The sequence below is a fragment of the Papilio machaon genome, chromosome 17 (genome assembly GCF_912999745.1).
Source record: "Papilio machaon chromosome 17, ilPapMach1.1, whole genome shotgun sequence".
NCBI lineage: Eukaryota > Metazoa > Arthropoda > Insecta > Lepidoptera > Papilionidae > Papilio > Papilio machaon.
The window spans coordinates 6,100,509-6,118,615 of record NC_060002.1 but is presented as its reverse complement, the minus strand read 5'-3'; the positions used below and the strand labels follow the sequence as shown (position 1 = coordinate 6,118,615).

The 18,107-nt window shown below is 32.8% G+C and overlaps 1 protein-coding gene across 4 annotated transcripts in view; it reads right to left on the bottom strand.

The window, feature by feature from the left end:
• The window catches only part of LOC106716173 (serine/threonine-protein phosphatase 2A 56 kDa regulatory subunit gamma isoform), a 36,392-nt gene extending 18,488 nt beyond the window's left edge, over nucleotides 1-17,904 (bottom strand). The window contains exons 1-3 of one of the 4 annotated variants that reach the window (XM_045682028.1): nucleotides 17,819-17,904; nucleotides 17,509-17,562; nucleotides 152-335 (exon numbers count right to left, since the gene is read on the bottom strand). In XM_045682028.1, coding sequence (XP_045537984.1) covers nucleotides 152-335; nucleotides 17,509-17,562; nucleotides 17,819-17,836 — 256 coding nt within the window. In that variant the 5' untranslated portion in view covers nucleotides 17,837-17,904. The other 3 variants (XM_045682027.1, XM_045682026.1, XM_045682029.1) reach the window with 3 other exon arrangements.
• Between the last annotated feature and the right edge of the window lie 203 nt (nucleotides 17,905-18,107).

Here is an 18,107-nt window from a genome sequence, read left to right as displayed (position 1 = left end):
AATTTTCGAATACAATCATTATCATTAACTAACTACCGCTCTCAAAGTCTTGTCCTGTGATGCGGTACTTCTTACGGTAGATTTAGTACGTGAAATGTAAGGTTCTCTTTTAGTAACCAATCGATAACTGTATGTGGCAGTAATAACTCACCTTTAATTGGCGGTAGTTTGACGAGCTCTTGATTGTGATGCTGTACATTAAACCTGCTGGAGCCGTGTCGCCGCGGCTGACCGTTCCAACCGGGAGGGCGCGGGCCGTCCGCCGCGCGGGGCACTATCGCTGTAGGGGGCGGAGGGCGCGCCGACAGAGCTGGCAGTGGCTTCTCTGGACGGCCCTGTGGATAAAACATTGTTATTAAACACCATGTGTGTAATCTACTAATCTTGTAATACGTTAACATCTTATTCTACACCCAAAGTTGTTGACGTCATTAATTGGGCAACTCTAAGTACAGATTTCGCAAAAAATATACCCTTACTGACTACTAAATGGACTTTGAGTTCGGCAGTTTAAAACAGTTGTATTTAATTTGTTTTATCTATTACAACGCCAAACACAACATGTAAAAACTGTGATATTTAAAACAGATGCGTTAGTTATATATAGCATTTTTATTTTGTAATTTTTAACCATAATATTACGGCGAGTCGGAACAAAATTAAATTGGTTTCACTGGAATTCAAATATAATTTTGCTGCTCATTTCGCTACGCCAAAAAGGAAATAGTCTTGGCGTAGCTGGTTACTCTCTGGGAATGTAACTCGTAAGAAATAATTGAACTGCTTAATGTTTTGTATCGCTTAGTATTAATTGACGCCGTCATTCATTCATTTCTTATATTTAATACCTTAGAATAAATAAAGTATTGATTAGTTATTCATTAAGTAAAAAAACATATATATAAATAAATAATAAACGCTTAGTTTTTGATATCAAAAACTACTAAAGCAAAAAAACACCCTACGGTCAATACTAACAGTAATCAATTCGACAAAATTGCCTCGTAGTTACTCCAGAGAGTTGTTCTACAAATGAACATAACAAGCTGACCCTTACAGGATCCCGCGGGAAACCTGATTGATATTAAAGTTCCTCACACCAATGTGAGTGAGGAAAAAACATATCGTTATCCCTATTTTTTCGAGGAAAATGAGTGGGATGAAGGTATTGTACATGTCACAAGTTACCACAACAAACAATTCAATCAATTGATAAATATAATTTTGTGACATTGTTTAGTGAAACTTTCGTTTAACTTGATTTTATGGAGCACCTACAATATTACTTCAATTCATTTTTCTAAAGGTAAAAGCTTTCAAAAGCTAAGGCAGGATTGCTCGAGAATAACTAACGTACCTTTGTGACCGAGATCTATTTGTGAGAAATAACTTTTCAATATTTTCAATGCTACGTACTACATTGAAATAAAATTTCAACGTACACTTTTAAAAAGATTCCCTTCATGTTCGAGAGCCCAGAAACTTTTTAAGCCTAAACAACACAATTCCCTCCTGTAGAGGGTTAATTAAAAAAGTTTCTCCATTAAATTTACAAGACTGCAGTACAAAATGATCAGACCGAGTTTAAAACTACCGTTTAACTTTGAAAGTTTCAAATTTTTCAACAGCTTTAATTAGATTTTATAAGGTAAATTAGGAAAACTTAAAATTAAACGGAAAACTAAGAACATTTTTATTAATATTGCCTCCAAAAAACTGTACAAAATATCTATAAACCTATACCATAATTAGTTTTGTTGGTTCAGTAAATAATTAATTATTTCTACCATAAATCATCATCATCAGCTCACTATATATACCCAACGAGGGGCTCGGAGCTTACCCTAAGTTAGGAGTGACTAGACCTTCTTAGTCAACCACGCTGGCCCAGTGCAGGTTGGTTGACTTCATGCATATCTTTTAATTCGGAGATAAATGTACATATGTAAATCGAAAATACACATTGTTACATGGCAGAATTCGAGCCCAGGACCTGCAGATTGCAAGTCAAGTGCTTAACCTCTGAGCCACCGACTACCATAAAACAAGCAGGCAAATATGGCCTTAGTTTCGAATTTCAAATAATACTATGCACACACTTTGTTATATAAGGTGAATGTCCTGTTCATAACGTTATTCGTCGTCGTTAGTGAAGTTAAAAAGATAAATAACCGGTACAACGTCGTTGATAACGATACCTTCACCAATGCACAACGAATCCATTCGCTATCGATAAACTGAACCGTAACAACACTAACGAGTTATTTTGACATGCGTAACATATTTAAAGCAATAACAGTTACGTAAAAATGTGATCAATTTGACATATAATAGAAAGGAGTCCAATTACTCAACTATTTAAAACCAATCGACTTATCTAACAGCTACGTACACACTTAAACCACGATGCATCCAAAACTTCCAACTAAACGATAATGATTTATATTATAAAATGTAAAAGCGATAACTTATTCTTGATCACTGCTCAAATAGTTAACGAGAACTTATCGCAGCAAAGCATGATAAAAAAACCTACTGAAAATGAACAATTTTCCTATAGAGAATTTCTCTAAAAAGAGAAACGAAATAAGAACATCTAACGACAATTGACACGTCCCAATTCATAAGCTCATCCAATTTTTCCATTTACCTTATTACTTTAACTTCCGTCAATAAACCAATTAAGGGATCCAAAGGGAGTAATAAAGACGTCAATGATATAAAGGGGGACCCGTGACATTACTTACTGCGATTGTAAATAATATCGCAAGGGAATTATTAACTCACGACAATCGTTTAATGATGTAACATTTAAGTAAATTGCAATAGTAATTAATATTCCTAGTGTTTTTGACAGAATTCTACGATTTATTACAATTTAACACGTTCCCAGCCAGCGTAATTCTATCATCTGTGGGCCTAGCACGAATATTTGTGATAATCGACATCGTATCGTAATCGCCAACATTTGTACAGCGTATCGGGCGTAAAGTACACCAAATATCACATACTAACTTTGACATAATTGACAGTGACGATAAGAAGGCGATTGCCACAAATATTCGTACTAGACCCATTTAAAAATGTTACAAATTTCCATCCCCACGTAACCTCTAATATGCGTATTGTATACGTCATTCCTAGATCCGCCTACGTTCGTATAACGGCCGCAAATAAACCCCACTGCGGCGCGCCTTTGTTTTGATACAAGCCGGCGAACGTTGTAAATGCGGCCATGTGGCCTCAATCGTCAATCAAGGAATATATAACATTTTTAATTATAATCTACATCTCATAGAACACAAGTATATTCTGCTCTATATTTTTGTTTCTGCTTAGTGTCAAACTCAATAACCTAAATGTCTTTACTAATTTTGAGATTGGGTTGAAGTGCAGTCAGTTTTTATTGGATTTTAAATGAGCAATTTTTGAAATTTAAATTCTTAGTACTCATAATTTATCGTTTTAACCAACCGTTCAGAACTCCTATGAAACTACATTTCATGCAACGACATTGACATTTAAAGGAAAGCAGCTTTATACATTCAAAACTAACGAAGCTTACGTTCAAACGGAATGTGAGATCATCAGAGTGTACCGCATTGGGGATCAGCGGAGCTTGCGAGATTAAAGACCTGAGGTCAAATCTAGGTCGACTGAATTTACATATAAATATCTATACCACGGTTATTTTAAACCAGCTGTCGCCCGCGACTTCATCAGCGCAGAAAGAAATAGCCTATAATTGCCCTCATGCATCAGCTACCTTCCCATCATTCATCATTACCTCAAAACGAACGAGGACTTGCGGAGAGACAGTGACAAAAAATTAGCAACACAAATCCATGTTCGTAAAATATGATTTTTTTCGATAACATACAGACACTCCAATTTTATCAAGTGTATAAGATTTTGATGAAAATAATAAATATTCGTTATCTTATAACATCGTATTACAAGATGTTGATAAATTTTGTTTATTAGGAAATTTTCTGCTTTGTACCAGTTTTCAATATATTTAAATTTATATCATCTCAGGTTTGTGAACTGAAGAAACCATTAGTTCTAAAATCTATCGTGTAGAAAAAAATGAAGATATACGAGATAAATGACTTAGGGTTTTAAATATCAAAATAAACTCCGCATGTAACGTTTTCAAGTTTGAATAACACTTTACTCTGTATAAATTGCTGACGTACAAAGTTTATTTTTATCTTAACGACTTAAGATGAGTTTTTAATTGAGACGACGGCCACAGCCGTATTATTTGCAATAATACAGTAACAAATTATATATAAAATGAGTCGTATTTTTATGAAACTGTCGGTGAAATTAAAAGGAATGTACCATAAATTACCACCATCAAACGACCACATTTGACTTAATTTTTGACATTTAGTTGCTAGCAAATCCAAAATATTTAGCATTTTGACCTGTGTTTATTACAAATGTGTATTTGTTTTCTCCCATACTGATATGTATTTTTAAATAAAGCAGTTTAGAAGCTCTACATTTTCTTTTTATAGGTGGCAAACGAGCAAACGGCCACCTGAATTCGCTGAAATAGCCGACGTTGAGGCGATCGCGAGGCGGGGTAGAGCCGGGTGGGCGAGGAGTTGAAGAGTCCGCGTTAACCTTAAAAATGTACGGATTATGCTCCGTATAGCCTTGGAAGACAATTTATGATCCTTATCCCAAATATTTGTACTCGAAAACATCCTCTTCATATAGAAATACAGTTTATTACTTGGCAACGTTTTTGGTATGAATTAGGTATATATTTGTTCTTATTCTTTGATACTGTCGTTTAAACAAATCTTCGCAGTATAGCGATATATACTAAATTTAAGCTTCGGCCTTTGACTAATATTCCTGTTAACACCGCACTTGTATATGTGTCATATACCATAATAGTAGCCCGTGGGTTTCCAATGCTCAAACCCAGATCATAAAATATTCTATAGAAAGTACCTAACATTGTTTTTTTTATTTTTTTTTTAAAGAAATAAACAGGGGTATTCAACCGTAAATCTATACCAGACTATTATTGGTGCAGTAGTCAGGTATCGCCTGTATGTCATTCACCATAGAATTAGAATTCTGAGTGTATTTGTGAAAAACACGAATAAATTAGTATTCACAAAATTGAACAGCGTATAATCGTCATTTCACACTAGTGACCTTCCATGTTATCGCTTCAAAGTCGAATGTATGCAGCGGAATAAAGAAACCTTCGAAATACAACTGAAGAGTAGTCAAAAATATTTTGCAGTTTCTTTAATTTCTAATTGTGAGATATTTATCTCGAATAGTTCAGTATTAAACTTGGACTCGGTCTATTAACTATCTGAGGATAAATAAACAGCAGTTCGCAAGGAACTCAAACTATGACGTCATTACGAAGCGCATTCCAAATTTATAGCATCTGATGCACCCAGTAACTTCCACATCCCACATTAAAACATAAATAAACCTAGAGTAGATTAAAATAAATTGTGTTAATATACACTCTACGATTCTTTAATGGATAATCATTAATCACATCAAGATTTTCGTCAAATTGTTTTCATCTAGAGATGACAAGCTATTTGTACTACTGACTCTAATTGTTGGACAATCACTGGCTGAGAAAAAAACGCTAAGCAACAGATTATAAATTAAATATTCCTGACCTACACACACCTTTCATACTCTATGATAGAAATTAAAAGAAAATTTACCGTCACCATGGTGGGTCTTGTAGATCGTTTCTGGAACATACTCGATAACGAATGACGATTCAGGCTCGTCGATAGAGTCGATGATGCCAACATTTTGAACACAAACCCAACACTATTCAAAAATTTATAACACCATAAAATCACAAAATTTCTCAATTATTCACAAACTTATAAATCGTTTATTCCATCGATATTTCAGAGGTCAACACTAAACACTTAATTAATATTTCATGTATTATCGATTGTAGAATACCACCACAACGTATAAAAACTATATTTTTATTCACTTGACATTACGTCTAACATACTTGTTCGACAATCGCACCAGAGCTTCTAAGTACGTCACGCAAAACCAATATTTTGTCCATACAGCAAACAACCAAACAGTCCAACTTTGAAGTTAGATTTTAACATTATATCACTTCAAACTATCTAACCTATTAAAACGCTAGAGCTTACTAATCACACATGAGGCTAGTAGACTAATGAGGGGAACAATCAACTTTTACTAATAAAGTTTCACTGTGTATAGACGACAGGTGGCCAGCCAAGCGCCTGTCACTTCTCTACGTTTGGTCACAACTCAGAACTGACTGACTTTCTCTCCGTGTTTTTGCGTCGAGTCACAATCTGTGCAGTCCGCAAACTAATAAATCTCGACTTTTTTGTATACAAATAGAATGCTAAACTGATAAAATGAAAACGAATAGCGGGAATGTTTTTTTTTAGCAAAAGTACCGGAAAGAAGTTTTAAAGTATTTTAATAAAAACGAGGGTTATGACTTTTTATCAGTAGCACAAGTAGGACAGTATATCTTTCACCTCAAATACAAGGCTCACTGTACGTTCTTCCGTTGAACAATAAAAAAAATATCTATGAAAAAAAAAACATCACAGTATTTTGAAAACTATTTCAATTATTCATGAATTTAATATTGAAATGGACACACTAAGTATTTAAATGTTTTAAATCTAAACGTAAATACAAGTGCGGCAGTAAGTGTCAGTTAAATTAACCACTGTGAGTATGTCAGTCCAAGAGACTGTTACACTTATTGTATTCAAAATAATATAAATTTATTTTAAAAACAAGGGAGTTTTATTTGTGTCGCAACACTATCTAATATTTACAGCATAAAGCGCGGTGACATCAGCACTTGCTAAAATTAAAAACTGAGGTAAATCACTGTCGGAAGAATGTTTGTTTTACTACAATATATTTTACAGTTTTATTATTTTAAAAATTATGTGATTGTTTTTTTTTTGCAAAACTTTTTGGAGGTAATCATACATTATATCATTGTGGAAGAGATAAGAACGGGGTTAATATTAATAAAATTTTACGTCACGTGACTGTCATTTATGCACCACTGGTATGAAATTGGCATTCAAGTCTGCAGAAAAAAAACGACATTGCGAAAATAGATTTTGGACGTTAATCAGCTAAAACAATCACAGCACAAACATCGTAATTTTGTTTAAATAATTACTTTCATTGTCCTCAGCTTATACATGTCCCCTCCGAGGGACTCGGGACTACTAAACTAAACTAACTACTAAAATTAGTGGTGACTAGGTAATCAACCACACCTAGTCAAGCCAGAGGTTAGTAATCTACGCTATCAAAGAAAAATAGAGAGAGAAATTGATTATTAAATCCGCATATCGTTTTACAATAACTGTAGAGTATAAAAATGTTATTAAAGTATCACGTTTGCGTTATCACGTGTTATGTCAGCACGCGGAGGTAAGATAGCCGACGGTAACCGCCGCGTTCGCGTTACGGTACCTACCATTCATAAACGCAAACGGCCTTGATGCTCACGAGACAAACATCAATTACGAGAAATTGTGTACCCCATAAGCTGCGGGTGTAAACACAACAAAATTTAGAAAGGGCAAGGAGAGGACAGCAAACAAAATCCTATTGGCCACGTAATTATGTTTAGAATGATTGCAGCTTTATTTCAACATAAAATGCTATGTCTCATTAGACTAGTTGATATACATTTACCAATCTCCGGCGCCATTCGAACCGGAATCTGGCAAAAACGCAGTGAGAACTGAATTAGAACAGGAACAGAACAGTCTTTAGTTTAAATTAATTAAATATCGTGTAATTAATTTATGGACTATATCAAAATGTAGACAAAGAACTAGGGACTTATTATTTAAGGGATTAAATAATTATAAGTGACGTAGACGTGTCTAAATATATTTGGCTCTTTGACTGCGAATAAAAAACAAAATAGTTATGCCTATGTAGTACAGGCAGTGTCGCAAACAAATAAATAACTTGCGAATACGAGGCAGATATCGTCATGGGCTGTTAACGAGGCGATATGGTATGCAGCAAAGTTGACCTTCCGCAGCCGATGTCAATACGAGTACTAAAGCTTTATGGTGTGACATAAAGAAGATTGCTCCAGCGATATATAAAAATATTTAAAGTGACTAACACTAGTAGAAACCGTTGACCATTACTTTTAATTGATTAATAATAGCAGTTACCCGCGATTATGTCCACGCGAAATTAAAAAAATATCTAATAATATAGCATATGTCACCCGGGGATAGTGTAGCTTCCCGGCAGCGAAATAATTATTCAAATCGGTTCAGTACTTTCGGAGCTTATTGAATGCAAACAATCAAATCTTTCCTCTTTATAATATTACTAGCTGTCGCCCGCGACTCCGTCCGCGTTGTGACTGTCAAATAATAACAGACAAATAATTAGCAATAAATTAAAATTGCGACTATAATTTGAGGTTTAAACTATCCTATCTCTCAAGTTGGATCGAACTGCACATGGTGTGCGAATTTTATTATAATCGGTTAAGTGGTTTAGGAGTCCATTGAGGACAAACACGAGACAGATTTGAGTGACACGAAATTTATATATATTAAGATTATAGTTTAAACCCGCCAGGTTTCGAAGATTTACGTTGTCTTTTGTACGCCTTAAGCGGGTGTCAAACTCTAGACGACTGTAATAACATCAGTACTGTTGCAGATTTACAGTAAAACGCAAGTTGATAATGTCGCTGACTGAAGGTCGATCAGAAGGTAAGTATTGACGATGTAAATACGAACTGTGATAATTATATACAAACACAAACATCTTGTATTTGTAGTAAATATTAAGATAGCAAACAGTTGATGAACAAACATGTCATGAAACAACGCCATAATAGATACGGCAATAATGGTCATATAATACACTCGTAAAAGGAATGTAGAAAGATAAGATTATGTGTGTTAGAACAAAAAGGTCAGTGCCCAGTCTAATGTTATTTGTTGTTTTTTAAATCGCAGTCTCAATGTGAATTTCATTGCTCCCGTTGAGCGCTGTTATTGGTAGGGTAAGTAGGCGATTTAAAACTAAATTCAGTTGATTGCCTTTGAGGATAGAAACCATATTTCTTTGAACAACTCTTATGTCTAGCGTTGCCAGGCGTCCGGATAAAGCCGGACATAGGTAGGCTTTTTGATTGCGGGTCCGGCCAAAATAAACGGTTTTCCGGCTGTTGTTAGGCTTTTTACATTTCCCAAACGAGAGTGTTCCTGAGACAAAATCCTAAATAATATAGGATATTCGACCTTTCTACCAAAATGTCCGTGTTTCATTTAATATTTTCATTTTTATTCTTAACTATTTTAAAATTAGGTTTTTAATTGCAGAATGAATAAATATAGTTTATTAGTTGAAAATTAAAAATATAGATAAATTATAATAGAACGCCGTTTTAATTGTCTTTACAATTTAGTTGTAATGTATTTTAAACCGCTTCTATCCAGTCTTTATACTATCTTCTTACGTTATAAATAATATCAGAAATATTCCCACGGATACCTACAACTATAGTATCGTTAATCAGATAAAGAAATAATATCACTGATACGTCAAGTAGAATGTAGGCGTGGTGAATGACGCCGTCTAGGTTTGTTTATGCCAAACTAAAACAACTCATTAATAATGGGTTACTGAGACCAAAATACCCGTCTAAAACATATTATCATCTCTGTTTTGTCAAAGATAATAACAGACATGACGATATGTTTTATACTGAGATTTTGGTCTCAGAAACCAACATTAAATGTCGTAGATAGACATGTCCGTAATTTGACATCTAACTGCGAAGAGGGGGGAGGACAGCTTTAATAACAAAAACAAGAGGAACTAAAGACGTGATACCGGTCTTTGTAAAAAGGAAACCATTGCTTAATACAAGGAATCCTCTCTATGTAACCGCTGTGCGACTGAGTGACGCAATATTCATCAATAGTAATTAACGAACTTTAGTACTAGAGCAAAAACACTTATTTCTCTTACGCCTTACTTTCTGTTTTATTTGTGTTTGTCGTCTATTTCCAATACTGGCGCTGTGTATTTCAATGGTGGTTTATTTCGGACCGCATTGTTTGTGTTGAGCGGGGTGCTGGGTGAAGGGGGGGGGGGGCTGGCGTTCGCTCACAATCTCATTTATTTTAGACCAACGCAACGTGTAAATAGTACAAGTAAATAATTATTTAAAATTAACAAATACATCTCAGGGCGAGGACAAAATTACTTTTATATGATCATTGTGTTTTAGAAAAATCACATACAGAAAAATCTTTGATTTTCATATACGTGAGGAATAAAAGGGAAAGACTGTGGTCATTTTATCTTATCTAGAGAATTAAGAGACTGATCTTATCGGTAATGATAAATAATGTAACATAGACAAGAGGACTTAACTTCACAATGGAACTTTTAATACTTCAATGATGATGCAAAAATTTTGGCGAAAGGATTAAACTTTAATTCACCTATTACTATTAATAAACCATACAATGTACTCTAATAATGTTAAAACTAAAAAGAAAGGACAAATGGTTTCCTATTTACGACCAAGTTCACTACAGTTAACATCTAAAATTATTCCACAAACTATTCAAGTTTTATGAATTTAAATCTAACATTAGACAATTTTACGATTGATATTTTTCGAATAATATGAATAATAATCTCAACAGTGTAAATCTCAAGAGTAACACTTTCTCCGATAACGGTCTTGTGCATTAATTATAAAGGCGTGTCCACATTAACAACAAGTTAACAGACAAATTGTTGACCCACAAAGTGAAAGTAAAAACCGAAACACTACTAGTTTGATAAAATTACTACCTACTTTCAAGTTGCAATTTTAATGAGTTTCGGCTTTTATATATTTAAAATCTATTTAAAATTATATACTACTAATAATCAATAATAATACCAAGTAAATACTATAATACGTAGAAAAGCCAACACTAAAAAAGTTAGGAGTAATGCATCTTCAATTTGAATGAATAATTTCTTCTAAGGATAAATAAAAAGCCTTAAACCTATCACAGTATTGTTAAAACAAAGAAAAAAGATATGTAATAGTGAAAACTAGAAAATAATATATTCTACATCGCAGAATAAAAATTTGAGAAACAACTTTTTTTACACCACGTCACTCTTTTTTCTTTCGCCCAGTGCTCTAAATGCAACACTGCGTAATAAAAAGTGTCGCGTTTTAAAAACGTTGCCGTATGAACAGATACATGTATCTTGTAGATATCTTGCTCTAAAAAACAAAACTCGAGAAGATAACAATAAAGTAATAACGTCCAAAGAGGATTTAAGATGATAGAGGACGAGATGCAAAATAATTCTTATCACTACGAACAAAGGGATCGTGTGATCTTTATGAATTACGGTCTAAATTAAGGTTAATCTCCACAGATCATATTCAACGATCACAGCTTCAACTTTATAATAGTACAATCAAGATTATTGTCCGTTTTATCTTTACTATGGATTAAAATATTCAACAATTTTAGTATTATGATTATGTATACATGTATTAATTAAAAACTACAAATATCCGAATTAATGACATCCATACTGATTTTATAAAAAGATTTGATTGTTTGTTAGTTTGCATTGAATAGGCTACGAAACTACTGAATCAATTTAAAGAAATCTTTCACTACTGGGAAGCTACACTGTCCTGAAGTCCCTGAAGACATAGGGTATATTTGGTATAATATTTGAATTATAAAATCACACAAATGTATATCTAATATATAAAATTCTCGTGTCACAGTTTTCGTCACCGTACTCCTCCGAAACGGCTTGACCGATTCTCATGAAATTTTGTGAGCATATTCAGTAGGTCTGAGAATCGGCTAACATCTATTTTTCATTTTGTTTTTTTTTTAACTGCGCGCGGACGGAGTCGCGGGCGACAACTAGTTGAAATATATAACTAGCGATACAACAAGCTAACTTCGTAAAACAAGTCGGTGCTACGTTATCGCAAATAGAAACTCAAGGCAAATACAAAAACCGCATCATTACGACACTTAGAGGCCTCACATGCAAGGAAATTAAATTTTACCACTAATAAGGTTATTTAAATAAAACGCATATGAAATAATGAAATATTTGATGTCGTTAACTTTTTTCATATTTCTTTGAACTGACTACGGATCATTTAAATATGTCGACAACAATTCATTTTATCTTACTTATATTATAAATGCGAATGTTTAGATAAACGAATGGATGGATGGATGTTCGTTAGAAGGTATCACCAGAAAGGCTACAGGGTTATAACTGAAATTTTGCATAGATGTAGAACATAGTCTGGAAGACGGAAGAACACATAGAATACTTATTAAGTTTTTCCGTTCCGTTAAAGATGGTATTGGACGCCCGGATACAAAAATTTGTTTGACGCTCTTCAAGACTATTATCATCCATTGCCTGACACCCCCAAGGTAGGGGTTCTGACTGCCCTGATTCATACATAACCCGCATAATTTTTAGTTTATACATATTTTTTCAATGAACGCACAAAGCGTGGGTACTAGCCGACCCTTACGTATTTTATTTATTATGTGCTCGATTGAATAATTGATCGGTACGTAACCGTGGGGACAGCCCTCATTCAACCTGCATCCCGGCACATATTCGTGGGCCGCAATCAACGTTCGTAATAAATATTATCTGGTTTCTTTCAACTGACTTTGTTTCACAGTTGACAAAAGATTTAGATTTTTCATGTAATTTTAGACAATTCAAAAGGGATAGCTTTTTAGCGGGTGTTGAATGATTGTTTTTGTCATTTGGCCGATTGATTCTTACTGTCGGTATGCCAATCGGACTAACGGGAACAGCCTATATATTATTAATACATTTTAAAACGGCCCATATGCAAATATGACAGACTGGTGAACAAAATCTTATCGTAGAAAAGACAATAATTTTGTCTTACTAGATTTTAGAAAAGAAGTCTATATAGAATTTAGATACATTTCATTATGGATTTGTGGTTTTAAACACAGCCAAATAAATATTTATATCAGTGCGGTGACGTCGTTTGCCGACTGTTTTCGCAATGTACGAGTTGCAGTAATACCGTTGACTTTACCGCTAAAGCGACTGCTAAGTTTCTACAAAAAACTGTAAAAAGATGCCAATGTTTTTTTAAATATTTGGAAGTCTAAATACTTTTAAATAATTATTTAAAATTCCAAATCCAATTTTTATTAAAATAATTACTCAGTTATTTTAAGAATTTGTTCAGAACAATATACAAATAACTAAAACTTAGACCATTGATTACCAAAGTGGTCTAAGTGGGCTCCCTGGATTACACAAAAGACCTAGCGGGGGTATACTGTGATGGGAAATAAAGTTAAGTGTTCACAACTTGAAAAAAAGTACTATATTTTAGCAATTACTATCGTCAAAGGAAAGGTTTTCATATAATTCTTCGTCCACATTTAGTCGTCCGTAGAGTTCTCGGAAAATAAAATAAATGCTATTGAAATAACAAAGGTGTGCAAAACGAGGAGTGTCTCAATTTGCGCTCGCCCGCTAATTGGATGTGTTGTTTCCGAACCTCATAAATGTACTATTAGTGCTTAGTTACACATACTACAGCTTGTTTTACTTAAGCATTATTAAAAGGTACGTATTTATTGTATGTTTAATAATTGTAACATGCTAACTTTTAACGCTATTTCGCTAACTAAATGGGGAACATACTAGAAAATATATTTTCAAATTTATTCCAAAGAGACAGTCCTATCTTTCCTCTGTTATTGACTCCTCACTAGATTTCCGAAACTTTAATATTCATATAGACCACCATCTTACTAACCGTTGGTTTCTGAGATCAATATCCCCAAATTATATCGTGATCCCTCTCATTGTCTTTTATAAAACAGAGATAACTATATGGTTTAAACAAGTATTTTGGTGTCAGAAACCAACGATAAATAGTTTATTTGATAGAAGTCGTCTCACGACAATTACGTATCAAAGGAAGTTGGACACATTTGTTGGACGTGGACTGAATAAAACATGCCTCTAAAACTTTTTTTTGTGCTAAGACAACTCGTTTCAGATTTCGAAGATTTTTGATACATTCACACATACAAAGACATTAATTATAGAAAAAAAGAATTAACTTGAAAATATATCATTACAAATTACATTGCCTTTTATTTATTTATTGAACGATTCCACAACAATTTATATTTTTAACGACTCAATGGAAAATTACAAATATATTTAATCACATTGTGCTTTGCGTTTATTTAACTTAATCAGCTATAATTTATTTTTTTAAACACAACGCACTCAAGTACGTAATGGTAATAACTTTTCACATTCCCACCATCCATAACACGAAAAAAAATTACCATTTTAATCAATTCTTCAACTAATTTATGGTGATTTTTAGTTGGATAAAAATATGTCCCACTATACAAAAATACCTTCACGTATGCCAATGAGTCAATTGCAAATTGTGTGCAATGTAAAAAGTGAACGCAATCCGGTCCCTCCTTTAAAGTACTTAGCCCGATTTTTTCTAACTTCATTTGGAATAAGTAAATCTCAAGACCAGTTAAAAAATAAACACGATTTACTATTTAGAATCCAAGTGATAACATTTAAAGTTAAGAAAAAAATCAATAAGAATGTTGTACTAAGTGATATTTTATAACTCAAGATAACAATATGCACTTACGACAAAATAATTGATAACTTTAAAGTAAACATTTTTGTTATCGCAAAAATTTTTTTTACAAAATATTTACATAGTAAGACATATTAAAATGTATTTTACAAAGTAATAATCTTGAGAACTTCAAAATTATAAAGGAATGTAATACAAAACTCCCACTTCCCAGTCTCGTATCGCCGATGGTATATTTCCACTTTATGTGAACGTCAAAGAAACTCTAGTTATAAACAACACTAATATAAATATTCCAATAATAACGAAACGGATATTGATATTTACGAATACTTAGTAAATCTTCTAATATTAAACCGTACAGCGTTGCGTTCGTACGCACGCGTCGCTTCGCAAACACTGTTTTGTATGATACGTTATACGAGTGCCAAAACATTGTTTACAGTAAACTTACACTATTGACACACCGGCGATAGTTTGTGCTCTCTATTTCAAGGTAATAAGGTTCAATATCCGAAACTTTTGGTCAATGCGATCGATTGTGCAATATAATTCGAGTTAACTACGCATCGTGTGCAATTACGCGATGCGGATTTGTGTCAACACTTGCAGCAAAACAATCAAATAAAATATGTGCACCGTTACCAACTAATTTGCAACAGTATGTACTTCAATGAAAATAATATATATAGAACAAATAACAATATTTGTTTAATTAATAACAATTTGCAAAACTTATATTTTTTCATAATAAGACTCAAAGGTATAAAAACTAGGCTGTAATTCTTAATCATTACCTTTATCATTATCTATGATAAGTGTTGCAAGGTCAATATATAGGTGTATCTTACAAATATTTCATATGAGGCAACTGACCAAATCATGTTCCATTAAATTTGGTATTATCTTCAAAAAAAAAAAAAAAAAACAATTCTGAGCAAATAGTTTCATTTGGTTTAATAGGAGTTATAATTATGCTGGTAATTTTGTCAATTTTATAAAGAGTTCTAATAATCTTTCAATGATACACATATTTTTTTAATAAATATTAGAAGCTTAAAAAGCTCTATTATACAGAGAATTCCATTTCTTACAAAATCTATCTTTGAATTACAATTAAAGCAAAAATACTCTTTTAGTAGTAATTTCTCTTAATTATATCTAAAATTAAACTCTAAACTTAGGCAGTACACTACTGATGCATTATAAGCGATTTAAGTCATGGTTCCTTGTGCACACAGCAAAGTATTGGAGTAAGTTGCCGGTGTCGGTGTTTCCATCCAGCTATTACGTGTTTGCCTCCAAAAGTAGGGTGAATAGATATTTACTAAGTTAGTGCGTACCATCCTTCGGTCATATCCACTTAATATCAAGTGGGTTTGTGGTCAAGCACTACCTAATTCAAAAAAAAAAACCAGTATTGATGGTTATTACTTGAAAAAATTTTTTTTACTTTCTAGAACAATTTCATAAGTTTACTGTAATATTCAATAGTTACATCACTTGTTTTACTTTGTATTATTTAATGTTTCACTTGATTAGACATGCTGATAACATTTAGAGAAAAAATTTATAGTAAACAATCTATAAACATTTAACAGTTGAATTGGTTTTTTAAACATTTATTGCATAAAGTTTATGCACTTCAACTTGAATCTGAATATCATTAACATTTGTACAATATCATTTGTTAGATCACCCAATTTGCTCCATTTAACAAATTTTATGCTTCATAAATTAATAATTCATTTATAAAAAGTGGGTTAATAACATAGCGTGAATTTAAATAAATTATATCAAGTTTACTCTGACTTAAAACTGATTTTTGTAACCTAGATTTTCTGATTCTGAAATATATGATACTAGCTGTCGCCTGGGAATCCATCTGCATTGAATAACAAAAAACTTACTAAGTAACCTATATGTTCTTCTGGACTATGTTCTACATGTATGCCAAATTCCCTTCTCCTTCTCTCTATATCTGTCTAGCTAGTATCCCATATGATTGTGTGTTCAGCTTTCCTAATTAGCCTATACCTTGCTTGCCCACTTTGCTCTATCCTTGACATCTTCCTCTGAGACTTGGCAGTCACCCATGTCTTTGAACTACATCTTTCTAATATTACTTAAGCACTAAATTCAACAATCTAATATGTTTAAATGCATTAAATTGAACAAAATCCCTCTTTTGGAATGACATAAGAGTGTGCCTCTGACTCTCTCAATGTACATTATGATTATGTAACTATTGTTATTGTGATATATTTAACAAAAAATATTATTGCAGTTTACGTTTTATTATGTTTTTAATTATAACAACATGGCAAAGAGTGCCAAATGAATAAAACAATGGAAAAGACAAAATCATTTAAGACATATATCAAATTTAAATTTACAATATCGATAAGTAAAATTATGAGTGTACTAAGAAGAAACACTAATAAAATAAAGGAAGGAAACTACTTAATAATATAACTAAAACTAATAATACAATTCATGTATTAAAATGTAATTTAAATGATGATTGCTTAGTGATATATAATTGTTACTTGTAGAAATCGTACACTTACAGAAAAAAATTAAATTCCCAAAAAACTATACTTTCAAAAGTAGCGTCGTTTATAGATACTTATTTTTTTACAGTTACATATAAAGGTATGTTTATGTAAGCCATGGGAAATTTTTGTACAGAAGTCATAATTTTTTAGAAAATAGCTTATTACCTTAATAAAATGTTACATGAAAGATTAAAACTGAATAAATTAGTATTATAAACAACTCACCTCAGTTTCAGTGTCTCCGTTTTTGTTTTTATCAATTTTAGTCTTCATCGCCTCCTGTGAAAAATAGTTCTCACTAAAACTTTCACACTACTAATATTTGGCGCGATTCACAAATAAACGACGATATTACACGCGTAAATTATGCAGAAACACATACCATAACCGAACTGACATGGCATGCCATAATACTAGTTTACGAGTAGCGTATCTCAAATGCCGAACACTTATGATTCCACCGCTTTTGCACTATCATTAACTTTAATAAACTTCCCGTTTGATTTTTTATAATGCACTAAATTTCCAAACTCACCTGTTCTTTTTCAGGCATAATAAAACTGGTAAACAAAGCCTAAAATGTAACTCGATGTTACCTTCATGAAGTTTTTTAAACCAAATCAAAACTGATCTTTGATTGGACAAAAAAGTCACGTGACTTAATTGACGTTTACGAATAGTGAGGGAATGAAGTCGGCTAAAAATGGAGGTAGTGATGCAGAGAATCGATTTCAATAAATCGAAATATTAAAAAAACTGTTTTCGTGACACAATTTTACTCGGTTTTTCCTCGACCACTAAAATTTATTTATTAAATCTAAAGC